This window comes from Macrotis lagotis, chromosome X (genome assembly GCF_037893015.1).
Source record: "Macrotis lagotis isolate mMagLag1 chromosome X, bilby.v1.9.chrom.fasta, whole genome shotgun sequence".
Lineage (NCBI taxonomy): Eukaryota > Metazoa > Chordata > Mammalia > Peramelemorphia > Peramelidae > Macrotis > Macrotis lagotis.
The window spans coordinates 76941815-76956898 of record NC_133666.1 but is presented as its reverse complement, the minus strand read 5'-3'; the positions used below and the strand labels follow the sequence as shown (position 1 = coordinate 76956898).

The 15084-nt window shown below is 50.0% G+C and overlaps 1 protein-coding gene across 1 annotated transcript in view; it reads left to right on the top strand.

Annotated features, from left to right (window-relative positions):
- The window catches only part of KLF8 (KLF transcription factor 8), a 47156-nt gene extending 43090 nt beyond the window's left edge, over positions 1-4066 (top strand). Inside the window, exon 6 of the mRNA XM_074208263.1 lies at positions 813-4066. Coding sequence (XP_074064364.1) covers positions 813-840 — 28 coding nt within the window. The 3' untranslated portion in view covers positions 841-4066. The remainder of the gene's footprint in view (positions 1-812) is intronic.
- The last annotated feature ends 11018 nt before the right edge of the window (positions 4067-15084 follow it).

The following is a 15084-nucleotide window of genomic DNA, read 5'->3' as shown; positions in this document are numbered from 1 at the left end:
TGGTCACTTCTGGGCAAGGCAGGGCTGGGGGAGGGGGAGGAGCTAGCTTCCCAGTGTCCTCTCCATCCATTCACCACAGAACACTCCAGGTCACAGAGGAAGGGGTCCTTCTGGTGACTAGGCTAGAGGGCTAGTGAAGGCACAGGGGGAGGAGTTAGGGCTCTGTCTTTGGGCCTGCACATTGGGGGTCTTCCCAGGTGCTCCCCTACAGCTGCTCTTGGCAATGTTGAATTCTCTGTCTCTCTCCCTCCTCTCCCCTCTCTCTTTCACTCTCCCCTTTCTTTAACTGTCTTTCTCTGCCTCCAACCTCTCCCTTTCCTTCTCTGTATTTTCCCCTTACCATCTTTTTCTCTGTCTCTGTCTTTCTCTCATATCTCTTTGTCCTGTTGTCTCTGTCTCTGTCTCTTTCCAGTTGAGCTGGGGAGCATCTCAGAGGCTTTTTTTCCTTCAGCTGGCATAGAGCCAACCCAGGCAGCTGTGCCCACCAGCCCTTCCAAGTGAGGAAGCTGTCAGGTCTGAGGACCTGGACCCATCTTGGCTAGGAGCATCTGTTGCCCTTTTCCAGATGCCTTGGCTTCCTGCTGGCTCCTGTCTTGTCTTGTCTCTTTTCCACTTCGAGTAGGTGAGGGCAAATGCAATTTGTTTAAATTTGGAGACACTAGAAATCCACTTTCATTGCCTTTCTCCTGCCCCTCATTTTTCACATCCCTCCCAAAACGGAATCAGTATTTTGAAACTGCTGAGTTGGATTTAATACTATTGAAGTCCTTTGGGAAGGACTGCTCACCCATTGAGTTATTTCTGGCTTCCAGCTTTGACAGAGAAGATGGAAGAAGATGATGCCACTTGAGATCACTGAAGGAAAGAACTCTGGGAAGAAGAAACCTGAAGTGGCGTTAGCCTCTTGTGGCTTCTCCCTCAAAACTTGACTAGTCCCACGCCAGTAGGCCTTGGGAGACGGGTGACAGCCTTTTCAGATCAGACAGGCACCAATAGGAAGCCACCATGCCCACAGGATACCATGTCCCTGGTGTCAAGATGTAGCTTCTCATTTTCCATCATGATGAAACGGTGTGAGGTGATATGGGGCCCTGACAAGGGCCCACCAGGAGGTTGCTCCAGTGCCACCTACTGGACAGAGTCTTGGATGCAGAATTGCTAGAGGAACGAAGCAAAGCAGATAGAAACTACCAAGGGGGGACTACCAGAAATGCTTGGAAGGATTTTGTGAGTGAGTAAGCCCTTTGCCCTTATCTGGTTCATCTTATTGCAGATATGACAATGAGCTCAGCTAAGCTAGAGCAGAAGGTTATACTAGCTGGGGGTGGGGTCAGAGCGATAGGGCCCTCTCATTTACAAACTGTTCACCTTTGGATGGACAAGTTACTCTCTCTAGTCCCTTCTAGCTTTAAATCAATGCTCCTCTAATTCCTGAAATCTCCCTCACCTAGTCTTTGTGGGTATTTTGCTTGGGTCACCTTGGGCAAATCTCTCACTGACCAGGTTCTTTGTGCTTCCATTAACCTATTTGTAAAACTGAAAACCTGAGCACTAACCTCAGTGAATATTTGTGGTGATAACTAGGGAATCTAAGGAAGAATAATGTTATAATATTTACATGGTGATAAAATTTCATAATCTTGGATGGAAGGAGAGGGGAGGAAGAGGAGCAAAGAAATAAGAAAAGGAAAAGGGGAGAGGGAGGAGGAGAGAGATAGAAAGAGGAGGGGGAGAGCAGAGTCATCAGCTCCACAGTTCTGGTCTTTCACTGGGCTCCTTTAAGCTGGTCCTTGCTCCAGCCTTATATGGATTCCTACAGATTCCTCCATTTCTCTCCCAGTTGTGCTGATCTCCATGGAAACAAAGTTTTGTTCAGGGTCTTTTTCTGGGACTTTGGAGGAGCTGGCATTAATAAGCTCCTCAGTGGTTTTGTAGCATCCTTGGAGCACAATCCCTTTATCCTGGATGACTAGGAGGGATGCTTCTTTCTGAATACAGCATTCCAGGTATATGTTGGGGGCTACTGGAACAGGTGTCCTACCTCTCACTTCCCTGTGCTTGGAAACTTGAACCATTCTGAGGCAGCCCAAGAGCTCATGCGCTCTTTTGTAAAGATAGTTTTCGACAATCATGTTTTTTGGTAAGGTTTTGAGTTTCACATTTTTCCCTCCCTCCCTTATACATTTATAACTATGTAGAACATATCTCCATATTAATCATATTGCGAAAGAAGAAACAGAACAAAAGGAAAAGAAATGAGAGGAAAAAAAAACAAAAAACGTTAAAAAAATGAAAATAGTCTGCTTTGGTCTTCATAATTTTTTCTCTGGATGTGGATGATTATTTTCCATCACAAATCTTTTGGAATTGTCCTTGGTCACTGAACTGTTGAGAAACTAAGTCCTTCAAAGTTGATCTTCACACAGTGTTGCTCTTACTATGTACAATGTTTTCCTGGTTCTGTTCACTTCACTCAGCATGAGTTCATGCAAGTCTTTCTAGACTACTCTGAAATCTGGCCCCTCATGCTTTCTTACAGAACAATAGTGGTCATCACATTCATATACCCAAATTTGTTCAGCCATTACCCTAATGGATGGGCATCCTTCCACCACTGATTCTTACTGACCTTACAGGTTACTCAGATTCCCAGATATTTTTTTCAGAAAACTGCACCTGGAAAGGTGATTGGATGTATGGGTGAGTATCCCCATCTCAAAGAGTAAGTATGGCCCCTCCATATCCACAAACCCATACAAAGCTTTACCAAGAGATAGGAACTTCATACTCACAGGAGGAGATGGGGAAACAGCAAGACTCTTGTGAGAGGGATATAAGGACTTAAAAGGGGAAGCATTCCCCCCATACCATGATACATACTCACATACATATATCCTTACACACCACACACATGCTTACAATACATCCACACACTATATTATTCCATCTTCCTGTGTTTGTGTCTGTGTCCATGGAAATAATGACCTTCACTCGATGTGAGGTTTTGTGTGTGTGTGTGTGTGGGGGGGGTTCCCTTCTACCTATGAAATGGTGTTTGGATAGCTCCCGTAGAGTTGTGTTGGTAAACAGGTTCCTCCGTCTGAGGTTATGCCTCAATATCCATGAAAGGGATGTGTGTGTATGATTAACAACTTGGGCAGGCAGAATCAGGAAAGGGTTCTTCTAGGAGGTAGGTCAGAGTTCCCTGAGTCTGAAGTGAGAAACATAGAGGTGACCCAATGAGGAACTGCGACACTGACAGGGGCTAGCACATGGAATGTGTGGGGAGGAGTAATGCCAACTAGTCAATAACCATTTGCTAAGCACCTTCTACGGGGCAGGCCCTGTCATCAGAGAGCTTTCACTCTAATGCACACAAATCCATACAAAACTGACTCTAGGCAGCTTAGGTAGGAAATGATAAATGGAGGGAAGACCCTGGAATGAAGAAAGGGTGGGGAAAGCTGCCTGGAGGAGGTGGGGTTTAAGATGGGGGCCTAGAGGAGCTGGGAGATGGTCTTGTTGGAGGAACAGTCAGGAGGGGGAGTAGTGTCCACAGATTGAAAGAGGAAGTGGAAGGCAGGAAAGGGGCCAGGTGATGACAGGTTAGGAAGGCCAAATGGAGCTTTTAAAACTGGAGTTTATTGAGTAGGGGTGTGGTTGATATGATCAGACCTTGGTTTTAGGAAAATGACTGGTGGCTGCATGGAAAATGGACTGTAACAGAGAAGGGGTCCAGGACAGGCAGAACCCCAGCAGCTACTGCAATAGTCCAGGCAGGAGGTGACAAGGGTCTGCAGCAGAGTGGGGCCGGTGTGAGAGGAGTGCAGCTTGGTGGGGTGATTTCCTGTAATGCAGACAACAAATGGGGTAGTAATCCAGGGCTGAGATTTGGCAAGGAGAAGATGAGGGGAGGATGGGAAGGAGGAAATGCAAGGGTAGGGGCTATTGAAGAATTGGACCAGTTATTACATTGGGTGGGGATTAGAAAAAGAAGTTAGGGAAGCCAGAACAGGTTGGAGCACCTGGGAGAGTTCTAAGGGCAAAAGTAGCTGCGTCTGAGGAGAGGTGGACCAGAGATGACAGACTGTGGCAGAGGGCGAGATTAAGATTAGGGTTCTGGGAGAGAGGGAGGGTATATAGTTATTGGAAAATGATACCAAAAGAACCACAATGAACAGATGAAATGACCATGTGTGAGCTTTTCTAGGGTGTTAAACTCTCAGAAATTCTGAGCCTATGGGCTACAAGAACTCCAAGTACCTGGACTGGTGGTCTAGGCTGGAACCCCTGGTCCCAGGAGGTTTTGCCCTTCCCCTCCAGCAGTTACTAACTTTGCTAATGCATGTGGGGCTGGACTGGGAAGTGGTACCTGTCACTAGTGCCAGCTGCTCAGCAGATAGTAGGGATGCCTGGCCTTTTCTGCAATCTCCCCTTTATGTAAGTTGGTGCTAGTAAGGAAGCAGGAGTGGTAGTCTGGGGGGGGGGTTGTCAGTTCTGGAGATGGTGGACAGTGGCAAGTATGAGTGGCAGGAATGCTGGATGGTTAATGGGATAAGATGGAAGCAGGACTCCTTTCCTGCTGTGACTGGAAGCTGGTCAGCAGTTAGTGTTGGTGAGGGTAAGAATGGTGCATTCCCCTCCCCCCAAGCCCTGCTCCCTTCAGTGATGGTTTTTGGAAGCAAAGCTGCTGGTCTTCTAAAGGACATTCTTATATTTATCTGAGCAGTTGGTGGGGAGGCAGGTCTGGGTTTTGGTGGCAGAGGGGGAATGTCATTCCTGTGGTACATTTGCCCATTGTTGTCAGATAGTAGTTGGTGGGACTGTCCAGCTCATCATCCAAAGAGTTTTTCCTTTTAATGACTTGTAGAATGTTCTACACAGAATTGGGCCAATGCTACCTGAGGGGGAGTAGTTGGTTGGCACTTGGTGTTGCTGGTGCTCAGCACAGGGGGCCCCCATGAAACTCCCCTGAGGATAACGGCTGGGCAGCCAATATTAGTGATTGGTGTTGGCAGGGGTATTGGTGTGTGGTTCTATTCCACGATGCTGGATGCAGGGTCCAGATTGTAAGCAGGGGTCTGTGCCCGTTAAAGTGGGAGTTGGTATTTTTTAGGTTGTAATCAGGAATGGAGTACCCAAGTGTTGGCAGTGAGAGTGGAAATAGGGACACCACAGTGCCCAGACTGTGAGACCTGAATTTGAAGTTCAAATCCAGCTTGAGTTCAAGGCTGGCTTCATTCTCTGTGACCCTGGATACCGACTCTCTCAATTTCCACACTGTAAAATGGGACTGGAATAATTAAAAATATGGACCAAAAAGACCCCACTTCCCAGGTACTGTGGTGAGGATCAAATATTCAAGAAACATGATCGAATACCTCTGATGTGCCACTCTCTCAAGTAGCTTTCAATTGAATGGGAGAAAGTATACAGAAAAGGTGAGAAACCAAGTGAAAACTGAGGGGAATCACCAGCGGAATGAAGAGAGCTGGTCAATCCTGAGCCTTCTCTGAAGGGCCCTCTGTGGAGGGCTTTATCACTTCCTCTCAGCCCTCCAATGGAAGGGGAGAGGCAACTGAAGTTGCAGGGGGGAGATGGTGAGCAATATGCCTGCTCCATGATGAGCAGGATGTTCATAGAGCCTGACCAAGATGGTGGGCAATGGAGGAATGTTCTCAGATAAAAAGCACTAAAAGGTACCTTATTTAGAAGCTCTGATTTAGAGAAATGGGAGGAACCTTACAGTGAAAAGTCTTATTGGTTGGAAATTCCCAAGCTAGAATCCCAAGCCAGTAATGTCACTATGTCCTAATGTCTAAGGAGAAAGGAACCTTCAAGCTATTTCCTGCAGATAACTAGAACCATGTTGGCTGTGGGATGGGCCATTTTTTTACCATTAGGTACGAGGCATGATCAGTCATCTTACCTGGAACTTGGTAAGAGAAAAATTTAGGGTCCCTTCCCCCTGATAAACTCTTGTTACAGGCCTTTGGTTGTTTTGTCACTGAATCCCAGACTCACTTGGCAACCTTCTCTTTGGGGTGACATTTGTGGGCATTGAGGACTGCCTGGGTCAGACAGGTAGTCCCTTAAGGACAGCAGATAGGACAAGAGAGCACCTAGCCTGAACAGAAAGCCATTCGCTTGCTGGAGGACTTAGCATGAGCACTGGCCCAACCTAGTAAGTTGGCTGGAAAGAGGCCTGTTAACTCTATTCCAGGTTTGTCCACTGAGTGGCCCCAGAGTTCTCTTCTCTCCCTGCCTCATGACCTGTCCTGTAGATATTGGAAGACCCTGAGGCTTTTCCTCTCCCAACTCCTTCTTGACCCTGCCTAACCCCCACAGGAAATTCCCTGGTTTTTTAAAGGTCTTTGTAAAATGTGGGAGTTAGAGCTGATGGGGTCTGGCCAGGGTAGAGATCAAAGACAGCATGATGTATGTGTAAGGAGTGCTGGGCTTGGAGGCAAGAAGGCTTGGGTTTGAATCTTCTCTTGCTCTTGGGACAAGTTTGTTAGCCTGTCCTTGTCTGAGTTTTCTGTAAAATGAAGGGTTGGATTCCGTGTTCCCTAGGGTCTCTTCTAGCTTTCCATCTTTTCCTCTCCATGCAGGTACTGATCTCATTTGACTTCTGGTTGCCATTGTCATGGCCTTGGCCCTAATTACCTTTGGAATGTCTTTTTCAGACAGCATGTTGTGTAGCCAGACCTCCTTGGCACACATTGTGCTTGAGAAGTTTGCCCTTTTCTTTGGCTTCTGCTTTCATGACAGTGGAACTTGCCTGATGTCTCCCAACAGGTCTGCTTGTCACCAGCTGTGCATGAAGGCTGAAGTTTCCTCCCAGGGCTCCTGTTTTGGATTGGTTTTTAAGGACTGAGCAATGGGAGTCTCGAGCAAATGCCCTGAACTCCTTTGGGTGTCCAGAGCCTTGTGTGTCTTTTTTGAACTGTCAAAAGCTCTTTTTTTTTGAGCTCTCCATGCAGTTATCCTGCCTGTGTGTGTCTTGGTTTCCCTTCTGTCTTTGCCCATGGCTGCTCTGTGTCTGTCTCCTCTGCTTGTACTTATTTTTCTCCCCTTCTTCCCTCTGTCTTTATTTGTCCCTCTTTTGCTTTCTGTCCCTATTTCTGTGCTCTCTAAGTTTGCTTGTATCTGCTCTGTTTCCTCCCATTTTTTGTCTCTTTTTGTCTTTTCCTTTCTCCTCCTCTCTTCCCCTCCTTCTGTCTGTCCCTGCATCATAAGCTAGCTTCTGGAGGGCACAGATGGTAATTCACTTAGCCCTGGATTTCCCCCAATGCTTAACCCTGTTCAGATGAGCTTGCGAATGCTTGTGGAATGACTTTAAGTTATCTCCCATGCTTATGTGTTCAAGGCAATGAATGAAAGAGGGAGTTTGCCGGGATAGCCAAGGCCTTTTATTTTAGTTGAAAACCTTTTGAAGAATGTTCCCTTCTGTCAGTTGAATCTTTAATAGCTCCCTGTAGAGGAAGAGAGATAGGTCAGGTGTATCATATTGTGATTGTCCAGTCAAGAATGGTTCCTGTTGGCAAGAACTTTCTAGTTAAAACCTTTGGATGTTAAGGAGGGAGGAGAGAGGCTGGGCTTGTGGGAAATGGTACCCTGCAGGTCACAGAGGGGATTGGGTCCTGGAAGTGACTTGTCCTAGAAGATGGCTGTGAGGAAGAAGCCTTTCTTTGTAGTTGTGGGGGTGTTTGGGCTTGTTAGAAAGGGTGTGGACAGGCAGCCAATCTTGGAAGAAGTTAGCCTGGGGTAGCTCAGGTTTTTATGCCCCTGCACCATGCTGGGGAGGGGTAGCCCTGCCATAGCATTGGGTTGAGCTGCTTACCTGTTCTTGCCAAATGGCAGGAAGCTGAAGGGTGACCTGGTTTTTTGGATCCACATGGGACAGGTTGTAGGGGAGAAAGTGGTGTTGTTGCCCTTGTGAAGGGTCAGGCACCACATGTTGGGAGCCATTTCCTGCGGCCCGAAGCTGGTGGGGAGGATCCAGGGCTGGATTTGCAGGAAGAAGATAAAGATCAACACCACCACTTGGATGATCAGTAGTAGCAACAGTATCGCCATCAGGAAGAGCAGAAACAGTAGCAGCAGCACCAGCATGGACAGCACCACCTGCCGCGGGAGCCAGGTCAGGAGCCAGCCAACGAGCCCCTTCTGGCCTGCTCTCTCTGTTGCTTGGGCTCTTCCTGGCTGCAGGAAGCCCTTGATCCCCGAGAACTGCATGATGGGAGGAAAGAATGGATACACATGTACACGTGCATAGAGACAGTCACAGCACCCAGGGCTGCCCCAGGGAGTCTCCCCGGTGCTCGCGTGGAGCAGCTTGAACCGTGTCCGAACGGGCAGCCTTTTGGTGTGGCCGACCCTGGGGAGCAGCGTGGGGGGAAAGGGAGGACACGGTTGGACAATACGGGGGGAATTTCCCGGGACCTTCAGCCATCCTTGACCTGGACTTCAGGGCCTCTGGGTGCGGGAGGCAGGTGCTGAGGGAGGCAGCCGGGAGGCTTGCACCACGGGATTCTGGGCCAAGGGCCGGCCAGGGGGCTGAGGGATCCTGGGGCCGCTAAGTTCCTTCGAAGCTCTGGTCCGCTCGGGGCTCCAGAAGCCCCAGGGGCCCTTCCAGTGGCTCCTGGTTTGGAGTGGGCTGCCCTGGGGCAGGGGCAGGGGGCGGAGTCTTACTGGGGCGAGCTCCACCGCAGCAGGCTGTCTCCTCTCTCCTCCTATGGCAGGCATCGTGGAGGAGGCTTCCCGGGGGGGGAAGGTGGCACCCTAGGGAAAGCGAGAGGTCAGGGCAACGCTTCTGCTGGGAGAGCCCCCCAGGACAAGCCTAGCTTTCGATGGACAGAGCAGGAAACTTGGGCAGGAAAAGGGGAATGAGGCAGCGGCCCAAGCCAAGCAGCCGGCCGGGGCCAGCGGTCCGGCTCTCCCAGCAGAAGCGTTGCCCTGACCTCTCGCTTTCCCTAGGGTGCTCCTCGGAATCGTTCCTCCCCCCCTCCACTGCCGGACAAACCTGCACAGCCCCGTCCCCTAGATTCCGTTTCCCCTGGGGAAGAGAGGCCGCAGGGAGGAGGAGGAGGCCAGCCAGGCCAGGCCGGCGGCCGCGGGCCAGACCCGGGGGCCCCGGAGCAGCCAAGGCGGGGAGCCGCGGCCACCACAGATCAGCCGGCAGGAGGCCGGGGAGCCGGGGAGCCTCCTTCCCCCCTCCCCGTGTCTGTTGACCCACTTCTGTGGCTCGGAACCAGGCGGAGGAGCCGGCTCTAGGGCTCCGCCCCCCGCCCCCACTGTGCCTGCCGCGCCTCCTTTCCCCCTTCCCTCGCCCTTAGGGCCCCTCTCGGAGCCCGGGGCCCGGAGCTGCCCCCCTCCCCTCCCCGGGGGCTTTGCTTCCCCTCTCCGCCTGGCCCAAGGGAGGGTCGGGGCTTGGGGGGGGGGGGCGGGGAGCCCGCTGGAGCCGGAGGGGAGGCAGGGCGGAGGCAGGGCGGGGGCGGGGCGGGGGCGGGGAAGCAGCTGGGGAGCCCCGGCTTCCCCCCCCCCCCCCAGCCTCTGCGGGGCACATAGAAAACCGAGACCTTGGGGGCGGGGACAGGGCGGGCAGACAGCGGAGGGCGACCCTCTGGGAGCCCCACGCAAAAAGACCGAGGGGGATGGGCCACCTCCGGAGGGAGACCTTCCCGAAAGGGGGCCCTGGGACAAAGGGGACCCGGAGCGGGGAGCGGGCAAAGGACCCTTTTACCCGACGCGAACACCCTTGGAGGTGCCCTCGGACAAGGGCCCCAACGAACGGGAAGGACCGCTGTCGCAGCAGCCGAGCGCGCCTCCCTCCGGACTCCGACCGCTCGCGTTCGCGACCAGTCGGGGTCTGGCACTAGAGTCGCTGTCGCCCGGCAACAAGCCCAGCCTCCCCGGAATGGTGCCCACAAAGCCCTTGGCAACGGCGGAACCCGCGCAGAACACGGCCCCGCCCCCCTCCCCTTCCCCGTGGAACAGGAAACGGCTCAGGCCAGCAAGGTCCCAGGCCGCGGCGCCGCTCCAGGAGGGGGAACATGAAGTGAGCGGGCCGCGAGGGCCTCCGCCGCAACACCAAGCCGGGCCGAAACGTGGGGGGCTGCCGAGGTAAGGGCGCCACTCAGCGGGCACGGGCACGGGCTAACGGGAACGGGCCATGGCCGGGGGCGCACAAACAGCCAACGGCGCAGGGCTGTACTTGGGCGCAGAAGCAGTCAAGGAGAAACTCAGTGCCAAGCCAACTGTCTGCTTGTCACCAAGCTCCTAAAAGTCTCTTTTCTCTCCAACTCAGGACAAGTCCTGCAAAAGCTGCTCATCCTTGGAAAACAGTATAGGTCGCAAAGGACTTCCCAGCTCTCCACCTCAACTGCCACCCCCTTCGCCAGGTCCTGCCACTACCTAGGGTCACGCACACACACCCAATCCACAGACACCACCTACAAGCCTCTCCCGGCCACTGGCTCTCTGCTCTCTGTCTCTCTCAATTTACACATGTCCCTCTAACTCTTTCTCTGACTGCTCTCTAACTCATGCCCTCTATCTCTGTCTCTCTCTCTCTGCTCTCAAGCTGTCTACATCTCCGACAATCTATGTCTCTGTCTTTCACTCCCAATGTCTCTCTCTCTCTCTCTCTCTCTCTCTCTCTCTCTCTCTCTCCCTTTCTTTCTCTTTCTCTTACATTCTCTCCTCTCTCTCTCTCCCTTTCTTTCTCCCTTCATTCTCTCCTCTCTCTTTCTCCCTTTCGCTCTCATTCTCTTCTCTCTCTCTCTGTCAGTCTCTCCCCCCTCTTACATTCACCCCTCTCTCTCCCTTTCTCCCTCTCTTACTCTTTCACTCTCTTCTCTCTCTCTCTCTCTCTCTCTCTCTCTCTCTCTCTCTCTCTCTCTCTCCCTCTAGCTCCCTTTCTCTCTGTCTTTCGCTCTCTTACATTCTCTCCTCTCTCTTCCATTCTCTTTCTTCCTCTTTCTCTCTTTGTATGTCCCTTTCTCTCTCTCTTTCTATCTCTTTCATTCTCTCCTCTCTCTGTGTCTCCCTCGCTTTCTCTCTGTCTCTCCTTTTCTTCCTCTCTCTTTCATTCTCTCTCTCTTTGTCTCTTTCTTTCTCTCTTTCTATCTCTTTCATTCTCTCCTCTCTCTCTGTCTCTCCCTCGCTTTCTCTTTGTCTCTCCTTTTCTTTCTCTCTCTTTCATTCTCTCCTCTATCTTTCTCTCTCTCTGTCTCTCTCTCCCTTTCTCACTCTTTCTCCCTCTTTCATTCTCTCCTCTCTGTCTCTCTCTCACACACTCTCTCATTCTCTCCCCTTTCTCACTCTCTCTCATTCTCTCCTCTCCCCCTCTTACATTCACCCCTCTGTCTCTCCCTTTCTCCCTCTCTTTCATTCTCTTCTCTCTCTCTCCCTTTCTCTCTCTGTCTTTCGCTCTCTCTTACATTCTCTCCTCTCTCTCTTTCTCTTTCTTCCTCTCTCTCTTTCATTCTCTCTTTTTGTCTCTCCCTTTCTCTCTCTTTCTATCTCTTTCATTCTCTCCTCTCTCTCTGTCTCTCCCGCTCTTTCTCTCTGTCTCTCCTTTTCTTTCTCTCTCCCTTTCATTCTCTCTAGATGTCTATGTTCCTCTCAGCCTGTCTTTCTTGCACTCTCTGTGTCTTTTCTCTTTCATGGCTTCTCTGTTGGAAATTCTCTCTCTCTCTCTCTCTCTCTCTCTCTCTCTCTCTCTCTCTCTCTCTCTCTCTCTGTGTGTCTCTCTCTCTCTCATTCTCTCCTCTCTCTTTCTGTCTGCCTGTCTCTCTCCCTCTTTCTCACTCTTTCTCCTTCTTTCATTCTCTCCTCTCTCTCTCTCTCATTGTCTCCTGTATCTCTTTCCCTTTCTCTCTCTTTCATTCTCTCCTCTCTCTCTCTCACAATCTCTCCTCTCTCTTTCTCCCTTTCACTCTCTTCATTTCTCTCTCTCTCCCCTTTTTCAACCTCTCTCGTTCTCTCCTCTCTCTCCCTTTCTCTGTCTCTCCTTTTCTCTCCTTCTCTCTCTCTCTCTCCTCTTACATTCTCTCCTCTCTCTCTCCCTTTCTCCCTCTCTTTCTCTCTCTTTCATTCTCTTCTTTCTCTCTCTATCTTTCCTTCTCTTATCTTTCTCTCTCCCTTTCTCTCTCTTTGTTTCTCTTTCTCTTTTTCTTTCTCTCCCTTTTCTCACTCTGATTCTCTCTTCTCTCTCACTCTCTTTCTCTCCCCCTTTTCACTCTCATTCTCTCCTCTCTCTCTTTCCCCATTTCTCTCTCTTTCTCTCTCTGACCTCTCTATCTTTCTCTCTCGCTACTTTTCTCTCTCTCAATCATTCTCTCTCTCTTTCTTTCTGTCTTCTCTCTCTTACTTTTTCTCTCCTTTTCTCTCTCCATTTCTCTCGCTCTGTCTCTCTCTCCCATTTCTCACTCCCTCTCTCTGACCTCTCTAGATTTTTCTCTCTCTCCCCTTTCTCAACCACTCTCGTTCTCTCCTCTCTCTCCCTGACTCTCTCTCTCTCTCTCTCTCTCTCTCTCTCTCTCTCTCTCTCTCTCTCTCTCTCTCTCTCTAGGTCTCTCTCTCTCTCTCTGTCTATCTATGTAACTCTCTCTCTGCTCTATCTCTTTGAGTGTTTGCCTCGGGCTCTCTAGATGTCTATGTTCCTCTCAGCCTGTCTTTCTTGCACTCTCTCTGTCTTCTCTCTGTCATGGCTTCTCTGTCATGAATTCTCTCTCTCTCTCTCTCTCTCTCTCTCTCTCTCTCTCTCTCTCTCATTCTCTCCTCTCTCTCTCTCTTGCTCTCTTTCACTCCCCTTTCTCACTCTCATTCTCTCCTCTCTCTCTCCCTTTCTCTCTGTCTCTGTGTCTCTCTGTCTCTTTCTCGCTTTCTCACTCTCTTTCTCTCTCTCCCTTTCATTCTGTCTTGTCTCTCTCTTTCATTCCCTCTATCGCTGTCTCTCTATTTGTCTCTCCCTTTGTCTCTCCCTCTCTCTCTGTGTCTCCCTTTCTCACTCTCTCTCCTTCTCTCTCCCTCTCCCTCTCTTTCTCTTACATTCTCTTCTCTCTCTTTCTCCCTTTCTCTCTCTTCCATTCTCTCCTCTCTCTATCCCTTTCTGTCTCTCTTTCTCTCTCTTTCATTCTTTCTCTCTCTCTCTCTCTCTCTCTCTCTCTCTCTCTCTCTCTCTCTCTCTCTCTCTCGGTCTCACTGTCTCTCTCTCTCTCTGCCTTTTTCTCTCGCTTTCTCTCTCACATTCTTTACTCTCTCTCCATTTCTCTCTCTCTGTCTCTCTCTTTGTCTCTCACTTTCTCTCTCTCTCTCAGGCTCTCTTTCTCTCCCCTTTCTATTTCTCATTCTTTCCTCTCTCTCTCACTCTCTCCTTTTTCTCTCCCCTTTATCACTTTCATGCTCTCCACTCTGTCTCTCCCTTTCCCTTTCTCTCTCTCTCTCTCTCTCTCTCTCTCTCTGACCCTTTATTTCTCTCTCTCTGATCTCTCTATCTGTCTCTCTCTGTCTCTCTCTCTCTCTCTCTCTCTCTCTCTCTCTCTCTCTCTCTCTCTCTCTCTCTCTCTCTCTCTCTCTGTCTATCTATGTATCTCTCTCTCTGCTCTATCTCTTTGAGTGTTTGCCTCTGGCTCTCTAGATGCCTCTCTGTCTATGTTCCTCTCAGCCTGTATTTCTTGCACTCTGTCTTCTCTCTGTCACGGCTTCTCTGTCATGAATTCTCTCTCTCCCTTTCTCTCTGTCTGTCTCTCGTACATTCTCTCCTCTCTCTCTCTCCCCTTCTTCTCTCTTTCATTCTCTCCTCCCTGTCTCTATCTCTCACACACTCTGTTCTCTCCCCTTTCTCACTCTCTCTCCTCTCTCTCTCTCTCTCTCTCTCTCTCTCTCTCTCTCTCTCTCTCTCTCTCTCTGTCTCTCCCTTTCTCCCTCTCTTTCTTTCTCTCTCTTTCTCTTTTCTCTCTCTGTTTCCCTCTCTTTCTCTCTCTTTTTCTCTCTCTTACATTCTCTCCTCTCTTTCCCTTTCTCTTGCTTCGTCTCTCTCATTCTCTCTCTCTTTGTCTCTTCCTCTCTCTCTTTCTCTCTCTTTCATTCTCTCCTCTCTCTCTGTCTCTCCCTTGCTTTCTCTCTGTCTCTCCTTTTCTTTCTCTCTCTCTTTCATTCTCTCCTCTCTCTTTCTGTCTCTCTGTCTCTCTCCCTTTCTCACTCTCTTTCTCCCTCTTTTTCATTCTCCCCCCCCCCTCTCTTTCTCAGTTTCTCTGTCTGCTCTCTTTGAGAGTTTGCCTCGGGCTCTCTAGATGTTTATGTTCCTCTCAGCCTGTCTTTCTTGCACTCTCTCTGTCTTCTCTCTGTCATGGCTTCTCTGTCATGAATTCTCTCTCTCTCTCTCTCTCTCTCTCTCTCTCTCTCTCTCTCTCTCTCTCTCTCTCTCGTACATTCTCTCCTCTCTCTCTCTCCCCTTCTCTCTCTCTCATTCTCTCCTCTCTTTCTCTCTCTCTGTCTCTCTCTCCCTTTCTCACTCTCTTTCACCCTCTCTTTCATTCTCCTCTCTATCTCTGTCTCTCATTTTCTCCTGTATCTCTCTCCCTTTTTCTCTCTTTCTCTCTCTCTTTCATTCTCTCCTCTCACTCTCACAATCTCTCCTCTCTTTCTCCCTCTCTCTTCATTTCTCTCTCTCTCCCCTTACTCAACTTCTCTCATTCTCTCCTCTCTCTCCCTTACTCTCTCTCCTTTTCTTTCTCTCTGACCTGTATCTCTCTCTCTTACATTCTCTCCTCTCTCCCTTTCTCCCTCTCTTTCTCTCTCTCTTTCTTCTCTCTCTCTTCATTCTTTCCTCTCTCTCTTCCTTTCTTCTCTTATCTCTCTCTCTGTCTCTCCATTTCTCTCTCCCTTTCTATCTCCCTTTCTCCCTCTCTCTCTATTTCTCTCTCTCTCTCTCTCTCTCTCTCTCTCTCTCTCTCTCTCTCTCTCTCTCCTACATTCTGTCCTCTCTCTCTCTCCCTTTCTCTCTTTCATTCTCTCCTCTCTCTCTCACTCTCTCTTTCTCTCCCCTTTCTCACTCTCATGCTCTCCTCTCTCTCC